Raw genomic sequence first — 20,855 nt, forward strand, 5'->3', positions numbered from 1 at the left:
GACTTGAAATCCTAAATTTGAACTTGATGAAGTTTTTCGAAAAAAACTCTTGATTTTGAGGTTTGATTCAGTGTTTTTGAGGTTAATTTGACGATTTGATCGCATGGATAAGTTCGTATGATATTGTTGAGTTAGTGCATGTATTTGGTTAGGAACCCCGAGGGCTCGGGACAGTTTTAGAGGTGTTTCAGAATGATTTTTGGCTTAGAAAATGTTGCAGGTTCAGGAAGTTACAGGCCTCTGAACCCTTGAGTGTGGTCCGCAAGAAATCGCGTGCGACCGCGGAGGGGCCAGCACGGCCGCGGTCGCCTTTGTGCAGTCCGCGGTGGAGGCTGTGTAGCCACGGTCGGCCTTGTGCGGTCCGTGCAGGGTGCTGAGCTGCAGGTCTTCAGGTACGCTAGTGCAGCCGCGGTCCATTTGATGCGGTCCGCACTGGGGGTCTGAGAGCGGTATAAATAGACGGGGTTTTCAGCTATTTTTCACTTTTCAAAACCCCAAAAGCATAAGAGGCGATTTTTCAAACAACCTTTCTTCTCCAAATCAATTGTAAGTCATTTTTAACTAGTTTTCTTCAATCATTAACATCTTTTAACATGATTTCAATTTAAAATCAAAGATTTTCATGGGGGAAATTGGGTGTTTTGGGTAGAACCTATGTTTTTCTAAAATTGGGGATTTGGACCTCAATTTGGGGTCCGATTTCAAAACAAATTATATATTTGGATTCGTGGGGGAATGGGTAAACGGGTTTTGGTCCGAACCTCGGGTTTCGACCACGTGGGCCCGGGATGATTTTGACTTTTTGAGTGAAACTTTGGGAAAACTCATTTTCATGCATTGGGGTTGATTCATTTAGCACTTATTGATATAATTAAGTAACGTATGACTAGATTCGAGCGGATTGGTGGTGAAATCAAGGGGTTAAGCTATAATTGATGCTTGAGTGGTGTTCAAAGCTTCGAGGTAAGTGTTTGGTCTAACCTTAACTTGAGGGATTAGGAGTTGAGTCTTATTTGCTACGTGCTTATTGTCGAGTACGACGTAAAGGCATGGTGACGAGTATCTATACGTTGGTGTCTAGCATGACCGTAAGTCTTTATATTATGGATATTTTGATTTTGTTGTATCTTTCATGACTTAAATGATGATTTCTACATGTTGTAAAAAGCCTGTGAAAGAAATTGTGATCTTTGCACTTCGAGGAGCATTGGCTCGAGTTATATTACCATGTGTGAAAATATGTGAAATGATTGAACCCTTTGGAGCGTTGGCTCAAGTGGTAAAGTGAGTTAAGAAGTAAAAGTGAAAGAAAGAGAAAGAGTTATCAAATTGCTCCCTTGCCAGGATGTTTGTTGCTTTGTTGATTATTTCCCTTGCCGGGATGTTGAGATTTTGATATTGTTCCCTTCCCGGGACTTAGTTGTTTAATTGTATTCCCTCACCGGGATTTCTACTATTATTTTTCTACTCCCTTGCCCCATTGTTTGTGACTGTTGTTTGGGTGAGGAAGAGTATTAAAGCACGAAGGGTGATGTCGTGCATTGTTTGCTATTGTGAGGAAAGAGTGTAAAGTACGAAGGATGATGTCGTGCAGTATGATGTGTCATTCCATACCGATATTCATTGATTATATTGTAAGGAAAGAGAGTAAAAACATGAAGGGTGATGCCGTGTATATTTTTATTATTGATATTGTTTGGGTGAGGACGAGAGTAAAAGCACGAAGGGTGATGCCGTGTAAATTGTTGATTTCTGATTATGGTTGACATTTTGGCTTTGTTGCTTCTTCCTTTTATTAAGGCTTTCTATTTGGAACTGTTAACTCCCTCAACATGTTTCACCTTCCCACATTGACCGGTTATTTCCTGTATTTCTTTTCTGTTGCACACATATATATTTGAACTGCACAGGTTATTTAGTAGTCTGGTCCTAGCCTCGTCACTACTTCACCGAGGTTAGGCTAGGCACTTACCAGCATATGGGGTCGGTTGTGCTGATACTACACTCTATGCTTTTTTCCACAGATCCAGATATTGGACAACAACAGTAGCGCGGGAGACAACTTTCAGTCCACTGAGACCCCGAGGTAGCCTTGCAGGCGTCCGCAGGCCCAACATTTCCTCTATCTTTCATTTCAGTCTGTTATCTCATGTATTCGAGACAAACAGTTTATATTTTCTTTCAAACAGTTATATTTAGTAATCTTAGGAGTTCATGAGTGATGTGACATCGGTTCCTAGGTAGAGGCATATATCGATTTTTGTACTATTGTTCAGTTTCTTTAATTTAAGTTTTCCGCATGTTTATTTAATTCTGTTGTTATCATGATAGTACTGATAATTGTTAAGGAAGTAATCAGTTAAGGATTGGCTTGTCTAGCTCTCATTAGTAGGCGTCATCACGATTCCTGAGAGTGGGAAATCTGAGTCGTGACAAGTTGGTATCAGAGCTCTAGGTTATATAGGTCTCACAACTCACGAACAAGCTTAGTAGAGTCTGCTAGATCGGTACTGAGACGATTGTATTTATCCCTCAGAGGCTACAGAGTTAGGAAATTTCACATTTGTTCTTTCTTGTTGTGCAAATTTGTTCCTCAAATGCTAATTGAATTTCTACTTTGTTCTTTCCCAGATGGCGAGAACACGCGCTTCCTCATCTACCGCTCAGCAGCCCGAGCCTCCAGCAGCAGCTCCCACTAGGGGCAGAGGGCGGGGCCGAGGCCATGCCGGAGGTCGAGGTAGGGGTAGAGCTCAGCCCCGAGCAGCAGCACTAGTGGCGGAGCCTCAAGTTGATTTTGAGGAGGAGGTTTCGGTACCAGCAGTTCCGGTGGGCCCAGCTCAGGTCCCAGAGGGGTTCATTGCCACCCCAGTTCTTCAGGACGCTCTGGTCCGATAGGTGAGCCTCATGGAGAGTGTTACCCGAGCGGGTTTGCTTCCAGTAACACCAGCCACTTCTCAGGCTAGAGGAGGGTCTCAGACTCCTGCTACACGCACTCCGGAGCAGGTAGCTCCCCAGGTTCAAGTTCCAGTGGTTCAACCAGCTGTGGCTGTTTAGACGGGTGTAGTGGCTCAAACTAGCGATGGAGCGGCTATGTCCGCCGATGCTTTGTGGAGGCTGGATAGGTTCACCAAGCTCTTCACTTCTACATTCAGCGGTGCATCTACTGAGGATCCCCAGGATTATCTGGATAGTTGTCACAAGGTTCTTCGGAACATGGGGATCGTTGAGACCAATGGAGTTGATTTTGCTACCTTTCGTCTGTCTGGATCCACCAAGACTTGGTGGAGGGATTATTGCTTAGCTAGACCAGCCGGTTCGCCATCTTTGACTTGGGAGCAATTCACAGTGTTGTTTTTGGAGAAGTTTCTTCCCGTGACTCAGAGAGAGGCCTTTCGGATGCAGTTTGAGCGCCTCTAGCAGGGTTCTATGATGGTCACCCAATATGAGACCAGGTTCATCGATCTATCTCGTCATGATCTTATCATACTTCCCACCGAGAGAGAGAGGGTGAGGAGGTTTATTGATGGTTTTATTCAGCCGATTCGTCTTCAGATGGCCAAGGAGGCCAGGAGTGAGATCACCTTTCAGGAGGCGGCCAACGTGGCCCACAGAGTTGAGATGGTTTTGTCACAGGGAGGTGGTCATGGGTCGGATAAGAAGCCCCGTCATTTAGGCAGATTCAGTGGCACCTCGTCTGGAGTTAGAGATTCATATGGTAGAGGCCATCCTCCTAGGCCCTTTCAGTCAGCTCTCCAGGTCTCCCATGGTATTTCAGGTGGTCGTGGTTCTCAGGCGCATTATTCTGATCAGCAGCCTTACAGTGCACCACCAGCTCCCATCAGTGCACCGCCGCTTCAAAGTTTCCGAGGTGGTCATTCAGGTCGACATGGCCAACAGTTTCAGCAACCGAGGGCTTGTTACACTTGTGGTGATCCGGGGCACATTGCTAGGTTTTGCCCTCGAGCACCAGGTAGCTCTCAGCATCAGGGTTCTCGTGCTATAGTTCAGGCACCAGGTGTTCCACAGCCCGCCCAGGCAGTTAGAGGTGGGGTAGAGGTGCTAGAGGTGGAGGTAGAGGTCTTAGAGGTGGAGCTCAGGCCGCCCGAGGTGGAGGCCAGCCAGCAACAGGCCATTCCAGAGTGGTAGTTCAGGGTGGTAGGGCCCAGCCCCGATGTTACGCCCTTCCAGCTAGACTCAAGGCTGAGGCTTCAGATGCAGTTATTACAGGTACTATTCTGGTTTGTGATAGAGATGTTTTAGTGTTATTTGATCTCAGGTCTACGTATTCGTATGTGTCATCTTATTTTGCACTGTGCCTGGTCATGCCTAATGATTCATTGAGTATTCCTATTTATGTGTCTACATCGGTGGGTGATTCTATCGTGGTCGATCAAGTTCATCGTTCTTGTATTGTGGTGATTGGAGGTCTTGAGACTCGTGTTGATTTGTTGCTTTTAGATATGGTCGACTTCGATGTTATATTGGGGATGGACTGGTTATCACCTTACCACGCTATCTTGGACTGTCATGCCAAGACTATGACCTTAGCCTTACCGGATTTGCCCCGTTTAGAGTGGATAAGGACTCCTAGTCATTCTACCCGCAGTGTTATTTCATATGTGAAGGCTCGGCGTATGGTCGAGATGGGGTGTTTAGCCTATTTGGCTTATGTTCGTGACTCCAGTGCTGGGGTTCCCTCTATTGATTCTGTGCTCGTGGTTCGTGAGTTTCCTGAGGTTTTCCCTTCAGATCTGCCGGGGATGCCACCCGACTGGGATATTGATTTCTGCATTGATCTGGCTCCAGGCACTCAGCCCATTTCTATTCTGCCATATCGTATGGCCCCGCCAGAGTTGAAAGAGTTGAAGGAACAGTTGCAAGACTTACTTGAGAAGGGTTTCATTAGACCCAGTGTTTCGCCTTGGGGTGTGCCAGTATTGTTTGTTAAGAAGAAGGATGGTTCAATGAGGATGTGCATTGATTACCGGCAGTTGAACAAGGTCATGATCAAGAATAAGTATCCATTGTCAAGGATTGATGATTTGTTGGATCAGCTTCAGGGTGCCAAGGTATTTTCTAAGATAGACTTGAGATCTTGCTACCATCAGTTGATGATTAGGGCATCCGATGTCCTTAAGACAGCTTTCCGCACTCGGTACGGGCATTATGAGTTCTTGGTTATGTCATTCAGGTTAACAAATGCCCCAACAACTTTTATGGATTTGATGAACCGAGTGTTCAGGCCTTATTTGGATTCATTTGTGATCGTCTTCATTGATGATATTTTGATATATTCCCGTAGCCGGGAGAAGCACGAGCAACATCTCAGAGTGGTTCTTTAGACTTTGAAGGATAGTCAGCTATATGCGAAGTTCTCAAAGTGTGAGTTGTGGCTGAGTTCAGTTGCATTCCTGGATTATGTCGTATCATCATAGGGTATTCAGGTTGATCCGAAGTAGATTGAGGCAGTCAAGAACTGGCCTAGACCAGCATCAACTACAGAGATTCGGAGTTTCTTGGGATTGGTAGGCTACTATCGTCGGTTCGTGGAGGGGTTTTCATCTATTGCAACCCCGATGACCAGGTTGACTTAGAAGGGTGCCCAGTTCAGATGGACGGACGAGTGTAAGGAGAGCTTTCAGAGGCTCAAGATAGCTCTGACCATGGCACTGGTGTTAGCATTGCCCACAGCTTCAGGGCCTTATACAGTTTATTGTGATGCTTCCCGTATTGGGCTTGGTGCAGTGTTGATGCAGGATGGCAAGGTCATTGCCTATGCTTCGAGGCAGTTGAAGATTCATGAGAAGAACTATCCAGTGCATGATTTAGAGTTGTCAGCCATTGTTCACGTATTGAAGATTTGGAGGCATTATCTGTATGGCGTGGCATGTGAGGTGTTCACTGATCACAAGAGTCTTCAGTATTTGTTCAAGCAAAAGGGGTTGAATTTGAGGAAGAGGAGGTGGTTGGAGTTGTTGAAGGATTATGATATCACTATCTTATATCACGCAGGAAAGTCCAACGTGGTGGTCGATGCCTTGAGTAGAAAGTCAGCCAATATGGGTAGTCTTGCTTATATTCTAGTCGGTCAGAGGCTGCTTGCTTTGGATGTTCAGGCTTTGGCCAATCGATTTGTGAGGTTGGATATTTCTGAGCCTAGTCAAGTATTAGCTTGCACGGTCGCTCGTTCTTTATTATTGGAGCGTATCTATGATCGGCAGTTTGATGATCCCTATTTGTGTATCCTTAGAGACATGGTGCAGCGTGGAGGTGCAAAGCAGGTTACCTTAGATGCTGATGGAGTTTTAAAATTGCAGGGTCGAGTTTGTGTGCCTAATGTGGATGGGCTTTGGGAGTTGATTTTAGAAGAGGCCCATAGTTCCTGGTACTCTATTCATCCGGGCGCCGCGAAGATGTATCAGGATTTGCGGTAGCATTATTGGTAGCATAGAATGAAGAAGGATATTGTTGCATATGTGACTTGGTGTTTGAATTGTCAGCAGGTTAAGTACGAGCATCAGAGGCCTGGTGGTTTATTTCAGAGGATTGAGCTTCCCGAGTGAAAGTGGTAGCAGATCACTACGGACTTCGTTACTGGACTTCCGCTAACTCGGAAGAAGTTCGACGGAGTTGGGGTCATTATTGATAGGCTGACCAAGTCAGCGCATTTCATTCCTGTGGCAGTCTCCTATTCATCCCAGAGGTTAGCTCAGATCTATATCCGGGAGATTGTTCGTCTTCATGGTATTCCGGTCTCTATCATTTCAGACCGAGGTATGCAGTTTACCTCTCATTTTTGGAGAGCAGTTCAGCGAGAGTTGGGCACCCAGGTTGAGTTGAGTACAACCTTTCATCCTCAGACGGACGAGCAGTCCGAGTGGACTATTCAAATATTGGAGGACATGCTCCGAGCTTGTGTTATTGACTTTGGAGGTTCATGGGGTCAGTTTTTGACTTTAGCAGAGTTTGCCTACAACAACAGTTACTAGTCTTAGTATCCAGATGGCTCCTTATGAAGCTTTATATGGTAGGGGTGTCGATCTCTGGTTGGATGGTTTGAGCCGGGAGAGGCTCGGTTGTTGGGTACAGATTTGCTTCAGGAGGCTTTGGACAAGGTCAGGATCATTCAGGATAGACTTCGTACAGCTTAGTCCAGGCAAATGAGCTATGCAGATCAAAAGGTTCGAGATATGGCTTTCATGGTTGGTGAGCGGGTATTGCTCCGAGAGTCACCTATGAAGGGCGTGATGAGATTCGGGAAGAAGGGCAAGCTTAGCCCTAGGTTCATTGGCCCGTTCGAGATTCTTGATCGAGTGGGAGAGGTGGATTATAGACTTGCATTGTCGCCTAGCTTATCAGCTGTGTATCCCATTTTTCATGTGTCCATGCTCCGGAAATATCACAGCGATCCAACCCACGTGTTAGATTTCAGCACTGTCCAGTTGGATAAGGAATTGTCTTATAAGGAGGAGCCAGTGGCTATTCTAGACCGACAGGTTCGTCAGTTGAGATCCAAGAGTTACCCTTCTGTTCGTGTTCAGTGGAGAGGTCAGCCTCCTGAGGCATCGACCTGGGAGTCCGAGTCCGACATGCGGAGCTGTTATCCTCACCTATTCCCCGACTCAGGTACTTCCTTCTTTTGTCCGTTCGAGGACGAACGGTTGTTTCAGAAGTGGAGAATCTGACGATCCCAAGGGTCATCACCTATTTTCTTATCCATTCCAAGCTTCCGAGGCCTTGAAAACCTCATTTACAGTCGCCTTGATTTGCGTGCGCAGTCCGGGTGCGTAGCCGGAAGCTCAAATATGATATTCTGTGAAAATTTGCTAAGTTTTGATATATTAAAATGAATAAATTTGACTTCGGTCAATAATTTGGGTAAATGGACCCGGACCCGTAATTTGACGGTCCCGTGAAGTCCGTAGGAAAATATGGGACATGGGCGTATGTCCGAAATTTGAATTCCAAGGTCCCAAGCCCGAGAAATGAATTTTAGGTAAAAATTGTTTTTCTGAAATTTGTTAAGGAAAAATTGAAATGAAAATTTATTAGAACGTGTTGGTATCGAGCCCGTATTTTAGTTCCGGCTCCCGGTACAGGTTTTATATGTGATTTAAGATATTTCTGTAAAGTTTGGTTAAAATCGAACGTCGTTTGACGTGTTTCAGACTTGAAATCCTAAATTTGAACTTGATGAAGTTTTTGGAAAAAAACTCTTGATTTTGAGGTTTGATTCAGTGTTTTTGAGGTTAGTTTGGCAATTCGATCGCACAGATAAGTTCGTATGATGTTGTTGAGTTAGCGCAAGTATTTGGTTAGGAGCCCCGAGGGCTCGGGATTGTTTCGGAGGTGTTTCAGAATGATTTTTGGCTTAGAATTGCAGGTTCAGGAAGTTGCAGGCCTCTGAACCTTTGAGTGCGGTCCGCGAGAAATCGCATGCGACCGCGGAGGGGCCAGCGCGGCCGCGGTCGCCTTTGTGTGGTCTGCAGTGGAGGCTGTGCGGCTGCGGTCGGCCTTGTGTGGTCCGCGCAGGGTGCTAAGCTGTAGGTCTTCAGGTACACTAGTACGGCCGTGGTCCATTTGATGCGGTCCGCACTGGGGGTCTGAGAGGGGTATAAATAGACGGGGTTTTCAGCTATTTTTCACTTTTCAAAACCGCAAAAGCAAAAGAGGCGATTTGTCAAACAACCTTTCTTCTCCAAATCAATTGTAAGTCATTTTTAACTAGCTTTCTTCAATCATTAACATCTTTTAACATGATTTCAACTTAAATTAAAGATTTTCATGGGGGAAATTGGGTGTTTTGGGTAGAACCTAGGTTTTTCTAAAATTGGGGATTTGGACCTCAATTTGGGGTCCGATTTCAAAATAAATTATACATTTGGATTCGTGGGGGAATGGGTAAACGGGTTTTGGTTCGAACCTCTGGTTTCGACCACGTGGGCCCGGGGGTGATTTTGACTTTTTGAGTAAAACTTTGGAAAAACTCATTTTCATGTATTGGGGTTGATTCATTTAGCACTTATTGATGTAATTAAGTAACTTGTGACTAGATTCGGTGGATTAGTGGTGGAATCAAGGGGTAAAGCTATAATTGAGGCTTGAGTGGTGTTCAAAGCTTCGAGGTAAGTGTTTGGTCTAACCTTAGCTTGAGGGATTAGGAGTTTAGTCTTATTTGCTACGTGCTTATTGTCGAGTACGACGTATAGGTATGGTGACGAGTATCTATACGTTGGTGTCTAGCATGACCGTGAGTCTTTATATTGCGGATATTCTGATTTTGTTGTATCTTTCATGACTTAAATGATGATTTTTACATGTTGTAAAAAGCCTGTGAAAGAAATTGTGATCTTTGCACTTCGAGGAGCATTGGCTCGAGTTATATTACCATGTGTGAAAATATGTGAAATGATTGAACCCTTTGGAGCGTTGGCTCAAGTGGTAAAGTGAGTTAAGAAGTAAAAGTGAAAGAAAGAGAAAGAGTTATTAAATTGCTCCCTTACTAGGATGTTTGTTGCTTTGTTGATTATTTTCCTTGCCGGGATGTTGAGATTTATTGATATTGTTCCCTTGTCGGGACTTAGCTGTTTAATTGTATTCCTTCGCCGGGATTTCTACTATTATTTGTCTACTTCCTTTCCCCATTGTTTGTGACTGTTGTTTGGGTGAGAAAGAGTGTTAAAGCACGAAGGGTGATGCCGTGCATTGTTTGATATTGTGAGGAAAGAGTGTAAAGCACGAAGGGTGATGTCGTGCAGTACGATGTGCCATTCCGTACCGATATTCATTGATTATATTGTGAGGAAAGAGAGTAAAAACACGAAGGGTGATGCCGTATACATTTTTATTATTGATATTGTTTGGGTGAGGACGAGAGTAAAAGCACGAAGGGTGATGCCGTGTAAATTGTTGATTTCTGATTATGGTTGACATTTTGGCATTGTTGCTTCTTCCTTTTATTAAGGCTTTCTATTTGGAACTGTTAACTCCCTCAACATGTTTCCCTTCCCATACTTGACTGTTTATTTATGTACTTCTTTTCCGTTATATATATTGAATTGCACAGGTTATTTGGTAGTTTGGTCCTAGCCTCGTCACTACTTCGCCGAGGTTAGGCTAGGCACTTACCAGCACATGGGGTCGGTTGTGCTGATACTACACTATGTGCTCTTTTGCACAGATCCAGATATTGGACAACAGCAGTAGCGCGGGAGCCAGCCTTCAGTCCACTGAGACCCCGAGGTAGCCTTGGCGTCCGCAGGCCCGGTGTTTCCTCTATATTTCATTTCAGTCTGTTATCTCATGTATTCGAGACAAACAGTTTATATTTTCTTTCAAACGGTTGTATTTATTAATCTTAGAAGTTCGTGAGTGATGTGACACCAGTTCCTGGGTAGAGGCATATATTGATTTTTGTACTATTGTTTAGTTTCTTTAATTTAAGTCTTCCGCATGTTTATTCAATTCCGTTGTTATCATGATAGTACTGATAATTGTTAAGGAAGTAACCAGTTGAGGATTGGCTTTCCTAGCTCTCATTAGTAGGTGCCTTCACGATTCCCGCGGGTGGGAAATCCTGGTCGTGACAATTCAACCACAAGTTTTTCCATTCTTCTTCTTATTTTCTATTGTTGGTTATGAATTTTAGTATTGCATTTTCACATACTACTATGAGTAGCTAATTTATTATTTAGAGTTTTGATGGAACCTTTTGGAGGATGAATTCTCTTTAAGCTAGAATATAATTTGGCCTTTGAATTTCTTTACTTGTTCAACTACGTGCTTATTTCTGTTTATTGAACGACCATCAATTGACTATGCGTATTTATTATGTATTGCTTGGGAAGGGGTACATAGTTAGGTAGTTGTTGAACAACGTCACTCCTAACGTATATGAGGAATCAATACAACAGGTTTAAAGGTGGGTTTAGGAATAACAAAGCCTTGACGTGGTCATAGTGAGCGGTAAGATTATGCCAGCTAGCATAGTTCGGGAGAATATATCTAATAAATTATTGGAGTTTCTCGGGAGAGAATTACGACACCTGAAGTGCTCACGATCAGTAGACAATAATTAGGCAAAATTATAGGAGACATAGCAGGAAGGATTCCGACAATTGGGTAAATCATAACTCTAGACCTTCTTAATCTTGTCTCCAACTCTTAGTATCTTTAGTTGTTAATTTTCTATTTTAATTTGTTAGTTAATTAGTTAGACATAGCAATTTTCATCTCTGTAACTTAGAAATTGTTCGAACTTGTCTTCTTAGAGATAGTGAACAGTTGTAGCTAAACCTTAGTTCTCTGTGGGATTCGACTCCGGACTTTTAGACTGGATTATATTTGCAACGACCGCTTATTCTTCTTAGGACTAGAGTTGGGCATGATCAATATTAAAAAAAAGGTAATCCAACCATAATTGATTTGGTTTGGTATTAACTTAAAAATTCAAACCGAAACCAAACCAACCCGAGATTACATATGTATATTTTAAAAATATTGTATTCAGAAAAATATTTATTGTAAAGTAGTTTATAAATATTTAATAAACTTTTTAATAATATTTAATATAATTGTTTAAGTCTGAGCTTATAATTTTCGAATAGTCCAAATAAGTGTTCGATCGATTGAGCCCAAACAAAATTTCCTAAAAACAATCTAACAAAATTGCACCTTTTTACTTGACCCCCCTTCCCCATATAACTCATTCCATTGTTTTAGCTCAGTCATCATAAAACTCTTGAAGCTTTTCTTTAGTGACAACGAAAATGAATGATTATTGAACTATAATTGTTGTATCTTATAGGGATAAAAGGAATATTTGGAGCATTAATTATATTGTTGTCCTGATATTATGGGGGAAAACCCGAAAGAATCACACTGGAAAAAAAAAGACCAAAAATTCGCCTTTTACTGGTTTGATTTGGTTTATAGATTTAAAACCCGTATATAATTGATTTAATTTAGTAATTAAATAAACCTACCGACCCGACCTATATACACACCTAATTCGAACATTTATCAATTACCAGACAATCATAAAAGTAATCAATTTAATAAAAGGAGAAGTTTTAACTTTCACCAATAAATAGGAACTATAATCAATTATTTATAGTTATTTAATTTAATCGATTCTTCAATTAGTACTTTAACTTAATATTTTATTTGGGTTTAGAAATAGTTAGGTGAAAAATTTATTAGAAATATTTATTCTTGACCTATGTAGGATAGACAGTTGACTCAAACCAATAACTCAAAGTTGTTTGCTAATTCCCCTTTCTCTCTTTCTCTGTCAATTTGTTTTCCTCTTTCCATGATCTGATCAGGAGAAAAAAGTAAGAATACAAAGAAACTGAAGCAAGAAGCAGAAAACATTTTTGCAGATATAGCCATGCATAAAACGTAGTAATTGTTTTTGAAGAATATTTCCCCATCCGAGTACCAAAATTAAACATGCCGATACTTTGGGACCCATATGGTCGTCTTAGTGTTGAATTTAATTATTTTAAAATGTACATTTCATACTGAGTCATGTTCATCCATTGTGAGGATATTTATGGGATCGGGGTTGCCCGCCTGCAGCAGGCCATATCGGCTTTATATATATTATCATTATATGGATCGGAGTTGCCCGCCTGCAGCAGGCCATATCGGCTTTATCATTATATGAATTGGGGCTGCCCACCTGCAGCAGGCCATATCGGCTTTATATCACGCTTGGGCTGAAGGAGCCCTTCCAGAGTCTGCACCCCCTTTGTTGGGAATAAACCCCGTAAAAATAATATTCACAGTATTAGTGATAAACGCGGACCATTATGTTATGGTTAAATCAGCAAGAATAAAAATGCAGCAAAAATGACACCAAGATTTTACGTGGAAACCCTTCTGAATAAGGGAAAAACAACGGCCAAGAAGAGCAACGGATATCACTATAGCGAGGATTTTACACTGTGTAGTAACGAGTACGAATACTCCTAAGACCACTACACCCTCAAAAGAAAAAAATACTCTTTTGTTTTTTCACCTCACTGCAATATCTCTCACACTCTATTTTTCTTCACACACTATTTTCTTATAGTCTATGGAATACCTTGCTCTCTCTCTCTCTCTCTTTTCTCTCTTTGTTGGTGTGATGAAATGAAAGTTGAAGCTCTCCTTTTATAACCAAAACCTCACTCTCTAAAGCCTACAATATTTGACAATTTTGCACACACTTTTCACAATTTCAACAAGGTTGGCTACCAAACCAAACCAATTCAACAAGGTTGGCTACCAAACCAATACCAATTCAACAAGGTTGGCTACCAAACCTTTTGAATGAGATGGAAACCATCAATATCCCCCTCTAGTCTCATTCATCTAGAGGAGGTAGCATTGTCTTCTAGTTTGAGTGCATGCCGACAAGTTCTTTATATAGCTCGAACTTGTCTCTTGGTACCACCTTGGTCAACATATCTGCAAGATTTTCACTCGTGTGAATCTGTTTGACTTGAAGGGTTCGTTCTCCACTTGCTCATGAATCCAATGATATCTGACGTCGATGTGTTATGTTCTCACATGGTACATGGAGTTTTTGCTTAGGTCTATTGCACTCTGGCTGTCGCAATAGATAACATACTCCATCTGTCGCAATCCAAGTTCTTGAAGAAATCTCTTGAGCCATATTATCTCTTTGCCAGCTACAGTTGCCGCAATATACTCCGCTTCAGTTGTAGATAGTGCGACACACTTCTGCAACTTCGACTTCCATGATATAGCTCTCCCTGAAAAAGTAAACAAATATCCAGTAGTGAATTTTCTATTATCAAGGTCACCTGCCATATCAGAATCTGTGTAGCCCTTCAAAATTGGATTTGATCCTCCAAAACATAAGTGTTCATGTGAGCTTCCTCTTAGATACCTGAGTATCCACTTTACAGCTTCCCAATGCTCTTTTCCTGGACTTTCGAGAAATCTGCTAACAACACTGACTGCATGAGCAATATCTAGTCGAGTGCATACCATTGCATACATCAAACTTCCGATAGCAGAGGAATAAGGAATCTTGGCCATTCTATCTTTTTCTTCCGTTGTTGTAGGACACATCTTTTTACTCAACTTCAGATGACCAGGAAGGGGTGTGCGAACCAACTTAGCACTTTTCATATTGAAGTGCTCCAGTACACGTTCTATGTACTTCTCATGTGACAACTAAAGCTTTCTTTCGTTTCTCGAACGAGTAATTCTCATGCCCAAAATCTGCTTAGCATGACCCAAGTCTTTCATTGCAAAAGACTTATTCAACTGTTTCTTTAACTCATCAATCTTGGAAGCATTCCTGCCCACAATCAACATATCATCCACACATAGCAAGCGAATGATAAAGTTATCATCAGAAAATCTTTGTACTAACACACAGTGATCTGAAGAAGTCTTCTTGTAGCCTTGCTCCCCCATAACAGACTCAAACTTCTTGTACCACTGTCTGGGAGCTTGATTCAATCCATAAAGACTCTTCTTAAGTTTGCATACAAGATTTTCCTTACCCTTTGTCTTGAAGCCCTCAGGTTGTTTCATATAAATTTCCTCTTCTAAGTCACCGTGAGGAAAAGCAGTCTTCACATCCATCTTCTCAATCTCCAAATCAAGACTGACAGTCAACCCAGAACTGTCCGAATGGAGAACATTTTCACGACAGAAGAAAATATTTTGTCAAAGTCAATACCTTTCCTTTGACCAAATACCTTGACAACCAATCTAGCTTTGTATATGGGCTTCAAACTATGTTCTTCAGCTTTAACTTTGAACACCCACTTGTTCTTCAAAGCTCTCATGCCCTTAGGTAATTTCACCAACTCATAAGTATGGTTCTCATGCAGAGATTTCATCTCATCTTGCATGGCTTCAATCCATTGATCATTATACTCATCTTCTATGGCCTCCCCATAACATTCAGGTTCTCCCCTATCAGTGAGTAATACATACTCATTGGGTGAATAACAGGAGGAAGGAGTACGAGGTCTAGAAGACCTCCTGAGTGAAATATCTAACTCGCCCACAGCTTCGTGAGTAAGAGCATTTACCTCATCAGCATTAGCATTGTTATCACCATCACCATCAATATTCTGATCTGGAATATGGTTCTGGGCATCACCATCATCATTAAGCCCACCAACGTCATCCTCATTTGTATGAGGAATTTGATCAAGATTAACTAAACCTTCAGAACTTGGAGATTTTAGCTTCTCTGCTTTGTTGATATCTTCAATGGCTTGATCCTCTACGAAGATAACATCACGACTTCTCACGACCTTCTTCTTAGCTAGATCATATAGCCTGTAACCAAACTCATCAAGGCCATAACCAATGAAGATGCACTGCCTTGTCTTGGCAGTTAATTTTGACCTCTCATCTTTAGGTACATGTACAAAAGCTTTGCAACCAAACACTTTCAAGTGGTCATAGAAAGCATCCTTGCCATACCAAACTCTATTTGGAACATCACTTTGCAACAACTGTAGGAGATAGATTAATGACATGTGCGGCGGTCAACAAAGCCTCACCCCAAAAGGAATTTGACAACTTTGCTTCAGAAAGCAAACATCTGACTCTTTCCATCAAGGTCTTGTTCATCCTTTCTGCTAAACCATTAAGCTAAGAAGTCTTAGGAGGAGTCTTCTGGTGTCTGATACCCTGTTGCTTGTAGTATCCATCAAACGGTCCACAATATTCACCACCGTTATCAGTACGAATACATTTCAGCTTCTTTCCCGTTTCTCTTTCAACTGAAACCTGAAACTACTTAAAGACACCCAACACTTGGTCTTTAGTCTTCAAGATGTAGACCCAAAGTTTTCTTGAGCAATCATCAATAAAGGTAGAAAAATAAAGTGCACCACCCAAAGTCCTTGTGTTCATTGGACCACATAAATCTGAATGCACCAACTCAGACAACTCTGTCTTTCTGAAGGAGGATGAGATTGGAAAGAAACTCTTTTTTGTTTTCCAGCCAAGCAGTGCTCACATTTTTCTAATTTTGCACTTTCAAAATTTGACAACAATTTCTTCTTGGCCAGAACATTTAGTCCTTTATCGCTAATGTGGCTAAGCCTCTTATGCCATAACGTTGAAGAGTTATTGCTCTCAACGGCATTCACCATATAAACACAGGTAGAGGTCGTAGTCTAGTATAGACTACGACGCTTTTCCCCACGAGCCACAATCATAGAACCTTTAGTGAGCTTCCACTTTCCAGCACCATTGGTACTGACATATCCCTCATCATCCAAAACACCAATAGAGATCAAGTGCAAATGAACATCAGGTATATGCTTTACGTTGTTTAAAACTAGTTTAGTTCCAATACTAGTTTCCAAACAAATCGTTCCAACACCAGCCACCCTAGATACAGTCTCATTACCCATACTCAAAGTTCCAAAGTCACCCTGAGTATAGGATGAGAAAAATTCCTTCCTTGATGTCACATGAGATGCGGCACCACTGTCCACAACCCAGCTTGACTCATCACAAGCAATATTTATCAGATCCGCATCAAGGACGGTAACAAGGTCTTCTGTAGTGATGGTGGACACACGATTGCCATCTTCTTTCTGTTCTTCTTTGTCTCTATTCTCCTTTTTCAAAATCCGATAGAACTTCTTTGTGTGTCCTTTCTTCCCTCATTGATAGCACTCAATATCTTTAAGTCTGCTTCTAGATTTGCTTCTATTATGTTCTCTATTTTGAGAACCTCGATTCTTTCTTCTACCCCTAGAGTCAGTCACCAAGAAATCTGATGAGGAGGAACCTTGAGATTTTCTTCTCATCTCTTCATTTAAAAGGTTGCTCTTGGCAAGATCCATAGAGATCACACCATCCGGAGCAGAATTTGATAATGAAGTTCTAAGAATTTCCCAAGAATTTGGTAGGGAACCAAATAGAAACAGGCCTTGAATTTCTTCATCAAATTTAATACCCATAACAAATAACTGGTTCATGATCCCCTGAAAATTATTCAGATGATCTGTCATCGCGAAACCATCATGGTATTTTAAACCCAACATCTGCTTTATCAGAAACATCTTGTTGTTTCCAGTTTTCTGAGCATACAAACTTTCAAGGTGCTCCCATAGGGTCCGAGCATGTGTCTCCCCAGAAATATGATTCAAAACATTATCGTCAACCCACTGTCTAATAAAGCCGCAAACCTGCCTGTGTAACAAATTCCACTCTTCATCTGATTTATTATCAGGCTTTATAGCGGTGAAGGCAGATTAATGAAAATTTTTGACATAGAGCAAATCTTCCATTTTGCTCTTCCAAATGGCATAATTTGTGCCATTCAAAGTAATCATTCTACTAGTATTGGCTTCCATCGTTTATCACAAATACAAATACTATTTATTAGGAAACCAAAGTAATTCTTTTCTGATGTGGAAGTTCAGACTGTGCTGCAACCACATAGCATACTTAGACAGAACCTTGGCTTTGATACCACTTGTTGGGAATAAACCCCGTAAAAATAATATTCACGGTATTAGTGATAAACGCGGACCACTATGTGGTTAAATCCGCAAGAATAAATGCAGCAAAAATGACACCAAGATTTTACGTGGAAACCCTTCTAAATGAGGGAAAAACCACGGCCAAGAAGAGCAACTGATATCACTATAGCGAGGATTTTACACTGTGTAGTAACGAGTACGAAAACTCTTAAGACCACTTTACCCTCAAAAGAAAAAAATACTCTTTTGCTTTTTCACCTCACTATAATATCTCTCTCACTCTATTTTTCTTCATAGACTATTTTCTTATATTCTATGAAATACCTTGCTCTCTTTCTTTTCTCTCTTTGTTGGTGTGATGAAATGAGAGTTGAAGCTCTCCTTTTATAGCCAAAACCTCACTCTCTAAAGCCAACAATATTTGACAATTTTGCACACATTTTTCACAATTTCAACAAGGTTGGCTACCAAACCAAACTAATTCAACAAGGTTGGATACCAAATCAATACCAATTCAACAAGGTTGGCTACCAAACCTTTTGAATGAGATGGACAATATCACCCCCACAGTGAGTGTAGATGATTTATATATACGAGTTGGACTTCCCAGGGCGTGGACTTGCCTTACTTATTTATAATTGTGATGAATTTCCCTGGACATGGATCTTATTTGAAACATTTACATTTGGGGATAAATTACCCCAGGGCTGGTTTGGTCTTGTACGGTACTGAGTGACTGACTGTCAGTCAATGTGTGTGTGTGTATATATACGAGATGGAATATCCCTAGGCTGGATTGGCCATAAACAGTACCGAGTGACCGTGCGATTAGTTATGAGGAGTACACGAGGTTTTCCACTGAGATGATATCCCTCGTATCATGCAGTATTGATCTATCTTACTTGTACTAAGTTTAACTATTGAACTTGAAAGCATGCCTACATTTCTGTACCGTTATTTATATGCTGGACTAGATCTGCTAAGCTCGTAACTACTTTCAGTCCAAAGGTTAGTCTTGTTACTTATTGAGTACTCATATTACAATATGCACTTCGTGTGCAAATCCAGGTGCTTGACTGTTAGATCTCAGAGTGTTATCGGTTGGAGACTATCAAGGTAGTTGTCTAGCGTCTGTTGACCTTGACTCTCTTACTTTTAGTTATTGTACTGTTCTATATTTTCAGATAGTGTTTTTATTAATCATACTTTGTATATATTTAGATGCTCATGTACTCAGTGACATCGGATTTTGGGAGTGTATTTATATATGTATTTGTGAGATTTTTCCACTGGATTTAAATATTATGTTTTCAAGATTAAAAGATATTGGGTTTTATTATGATTGTCGGCTTGCCTAGTATTGAGATAGGCGCCATCACGACATGCAAATTTTGGGTCGTGACAAAAAAAGAAGGTAAGCTTTGGAAATTTGCGGTCTAAAATAAACCATAAATATTTGTGTGGCTTTAAATCAATTCATTAAGGATAAAGTAGAAATATTAAAAATAGATTGTTTCTAAATAAGAAAATATGACATTCTTTTTGGGACTGATTAAGAAAGAAAGAGTATCACATAAAATGCGACGGAAAGAGTAACAAACTCTGGTTGTAAAATTTAGCGGAACTATTCATAGTTAGAACTGAGAAGTGTCATTTTTAGAGTTTCTGCTATTTTGGTCTTTTTCTTGTGACTAGTGTTGTATTTTGGGATGTAATTTCCATTATTTGTCCTTTTTTTTTAATGTGTGGTGCAGTCTTTGATGCTCCAATTTTTGGAATTTGACACCACTTTCCTAGTGTTTATGTTTGAAATCTTCTTTTATCAAAGTTCCCGCTAAATCTATCTATATAATTTCTGAATTTTTTTCTTTTCCTTTACCTTTTGCTTTTACTTCTTTTTTCCTTTCTTCTCTAATTTCGGCGGCTATTCACTCGATGACAACTTTGTCTAACCATTCTTCTTCTGTTTATTCTATTTTTTTTCTTCCTCTTTCTATCCTTTTCACACACAAATTAAACTCTAAAAAATATCTATTCATAAGCAAACAAAAATATACTCAAATTTGGAGAAAAAAATTCATCATCGGAAAACCTTCCCCTACCGGAAAAATAAAGGTATTGAAATTTTAACTGGAAAATTTTTTCTTCTAACCTAGCAAAGACACTTATACTAATATTGTATGTCATCACTCACCTCTTAATTATAACGTCTATCATCTTTATGCCACACACAATCACGAATTATAGCCACCATCCAAAAATCTTTTACCGTAATGGACATTAAAGAACCGTAACAGCAGAAATAGAACAATATGAGTTGATCTTTGTTATTCGGGTTTACTAGAGTAATGAAGAAGAGAAAAAAAAAAAGGAAAAGAAAAAGTATTTTTTTAATGAAATCTTATGTGTCAAGCGAGTGTGGTCACTGCCCAAAGAAAATTTGGTTATGGTACTTTAAGGGTGGATTTATTCTATTTTAAAATAGTTTAGGGGATAATAATAACCCACAGAGATAGAGTGTGTAGTTGAGAATAAGGCTATAGATCGGGGTAATAAATGCATTTTCCCTATGCACTAATAGAATCGGGGAGTACCATGGCTATCTACATTGTCCATTTGATAAATCCTTAATTAAGAAAGAATTGTTAGTAAAAGAAGATGTTTTACCTTTTACCCATATATAGGAACTATAATCAATTATTTGGTTATATAATTTAATATATTCTTCGGTTAGTTCTTTAACTTAATCGTTTTATTTGGGTTTAGACCGTTAGGTGAAAAATTTATTAGAAATAGTTATTCTTGACCTACGTAGGATAGAGATTTGACTCAAACCAACACTACTAGCACAAACTAATTATGGCATACCTCAAAGTTGTTTGCTAATTCCCCTTTCTCTCTTTCTCCGTCAATTTGTTTTCCTTTTTCCATGATCTGATCAGGAGAAAGTAAGAATACAAAGAAACTGAAGAAAGAAGCATATATAGCAGAAAACATTTTTGCAGATATAGCCATGCAAAAATGTTATTAGATACTAAATGACTAACCTTTTTACTTGATGACAAATCTGAGAAATGGCTTTAGCTAGAATGAGGCAACAGAAAGTATGGAATGGCTGTTTTTGTGTATGAATTCTCCCCTTTTTCGACAAACCGACAGTTTGAGATAAGGGTATAAGGGCACCAAAATCATGAGGCTGGGAGAAAAATGATAAAAAGTGGTTGTGCATTAAATTTGAAATAAGTCTCATACATATATTTCAGAGTAGTTTGGTTAAGTTGTGTAAAAGTGAGAAATTTTTATGTATTTGATAAATAGTGATTGTTAGATTTAAACAGAATTGTGAAAAAAAAAAAAAAAAAGATAAAGGGA

At 40.4% G+C, this 20,855-nt stretch overlaps 1 protein-coding gene across 7 annotated transcripts in view; it reads right to left on the bottom strand.

The window, feature by feature from the left end:
* The window catches only part of LOC142179384 (uncharacterized), a 38,286-nt gene that overhangs the window by 17,350 nt on the left and 81 nt on the right, over nucleotides 1-20,855 (bottom strand). For 6 of the 7 annotated variants that reach the window (XR_012707379.1, XR_012707375.1, XR_012707376.1 and 3 more), the window contains exons 1-2: nucleotides 20,531-20,710; nucleotides 20,352-20,417 (exon numbers count right to left, since the gene is read on the bottom strand). Coding sequence is in view for 1 of the 7 variants with exons in the window: in XM_075249160.1 (XP_075105261.1) it covers nucleotides 20,352-20,414 (63 nt within the window). In the remaining 6 variants the exon portion in view is untranslated. Of the gene's footprint in view, nucleotides 1-20,351; nucleotides 20,418-20,530; nucleotides 20,711-20,855 lie in introns of those variants that run through there. The other variant, XR_012707377.1, reaches the window with a different exon arrangement.

The sequence above is a fragment of the Nicotiana tabacum genome, chromosome 3 (assembly GCF_000715075.1).
Source record: "Nicotiana tabacum cultivar K326 chromosome 3, ASM71507v2, whole genome shotgun sequence".
Classification (NCBI taxonomy): domain Eukaryota; kingdom Viridiplantae; phylum Streptophyta; class Magnoliopsida; order Solanales; family Solanaceae; genus Nicotiana; species Nicotiana tabacum.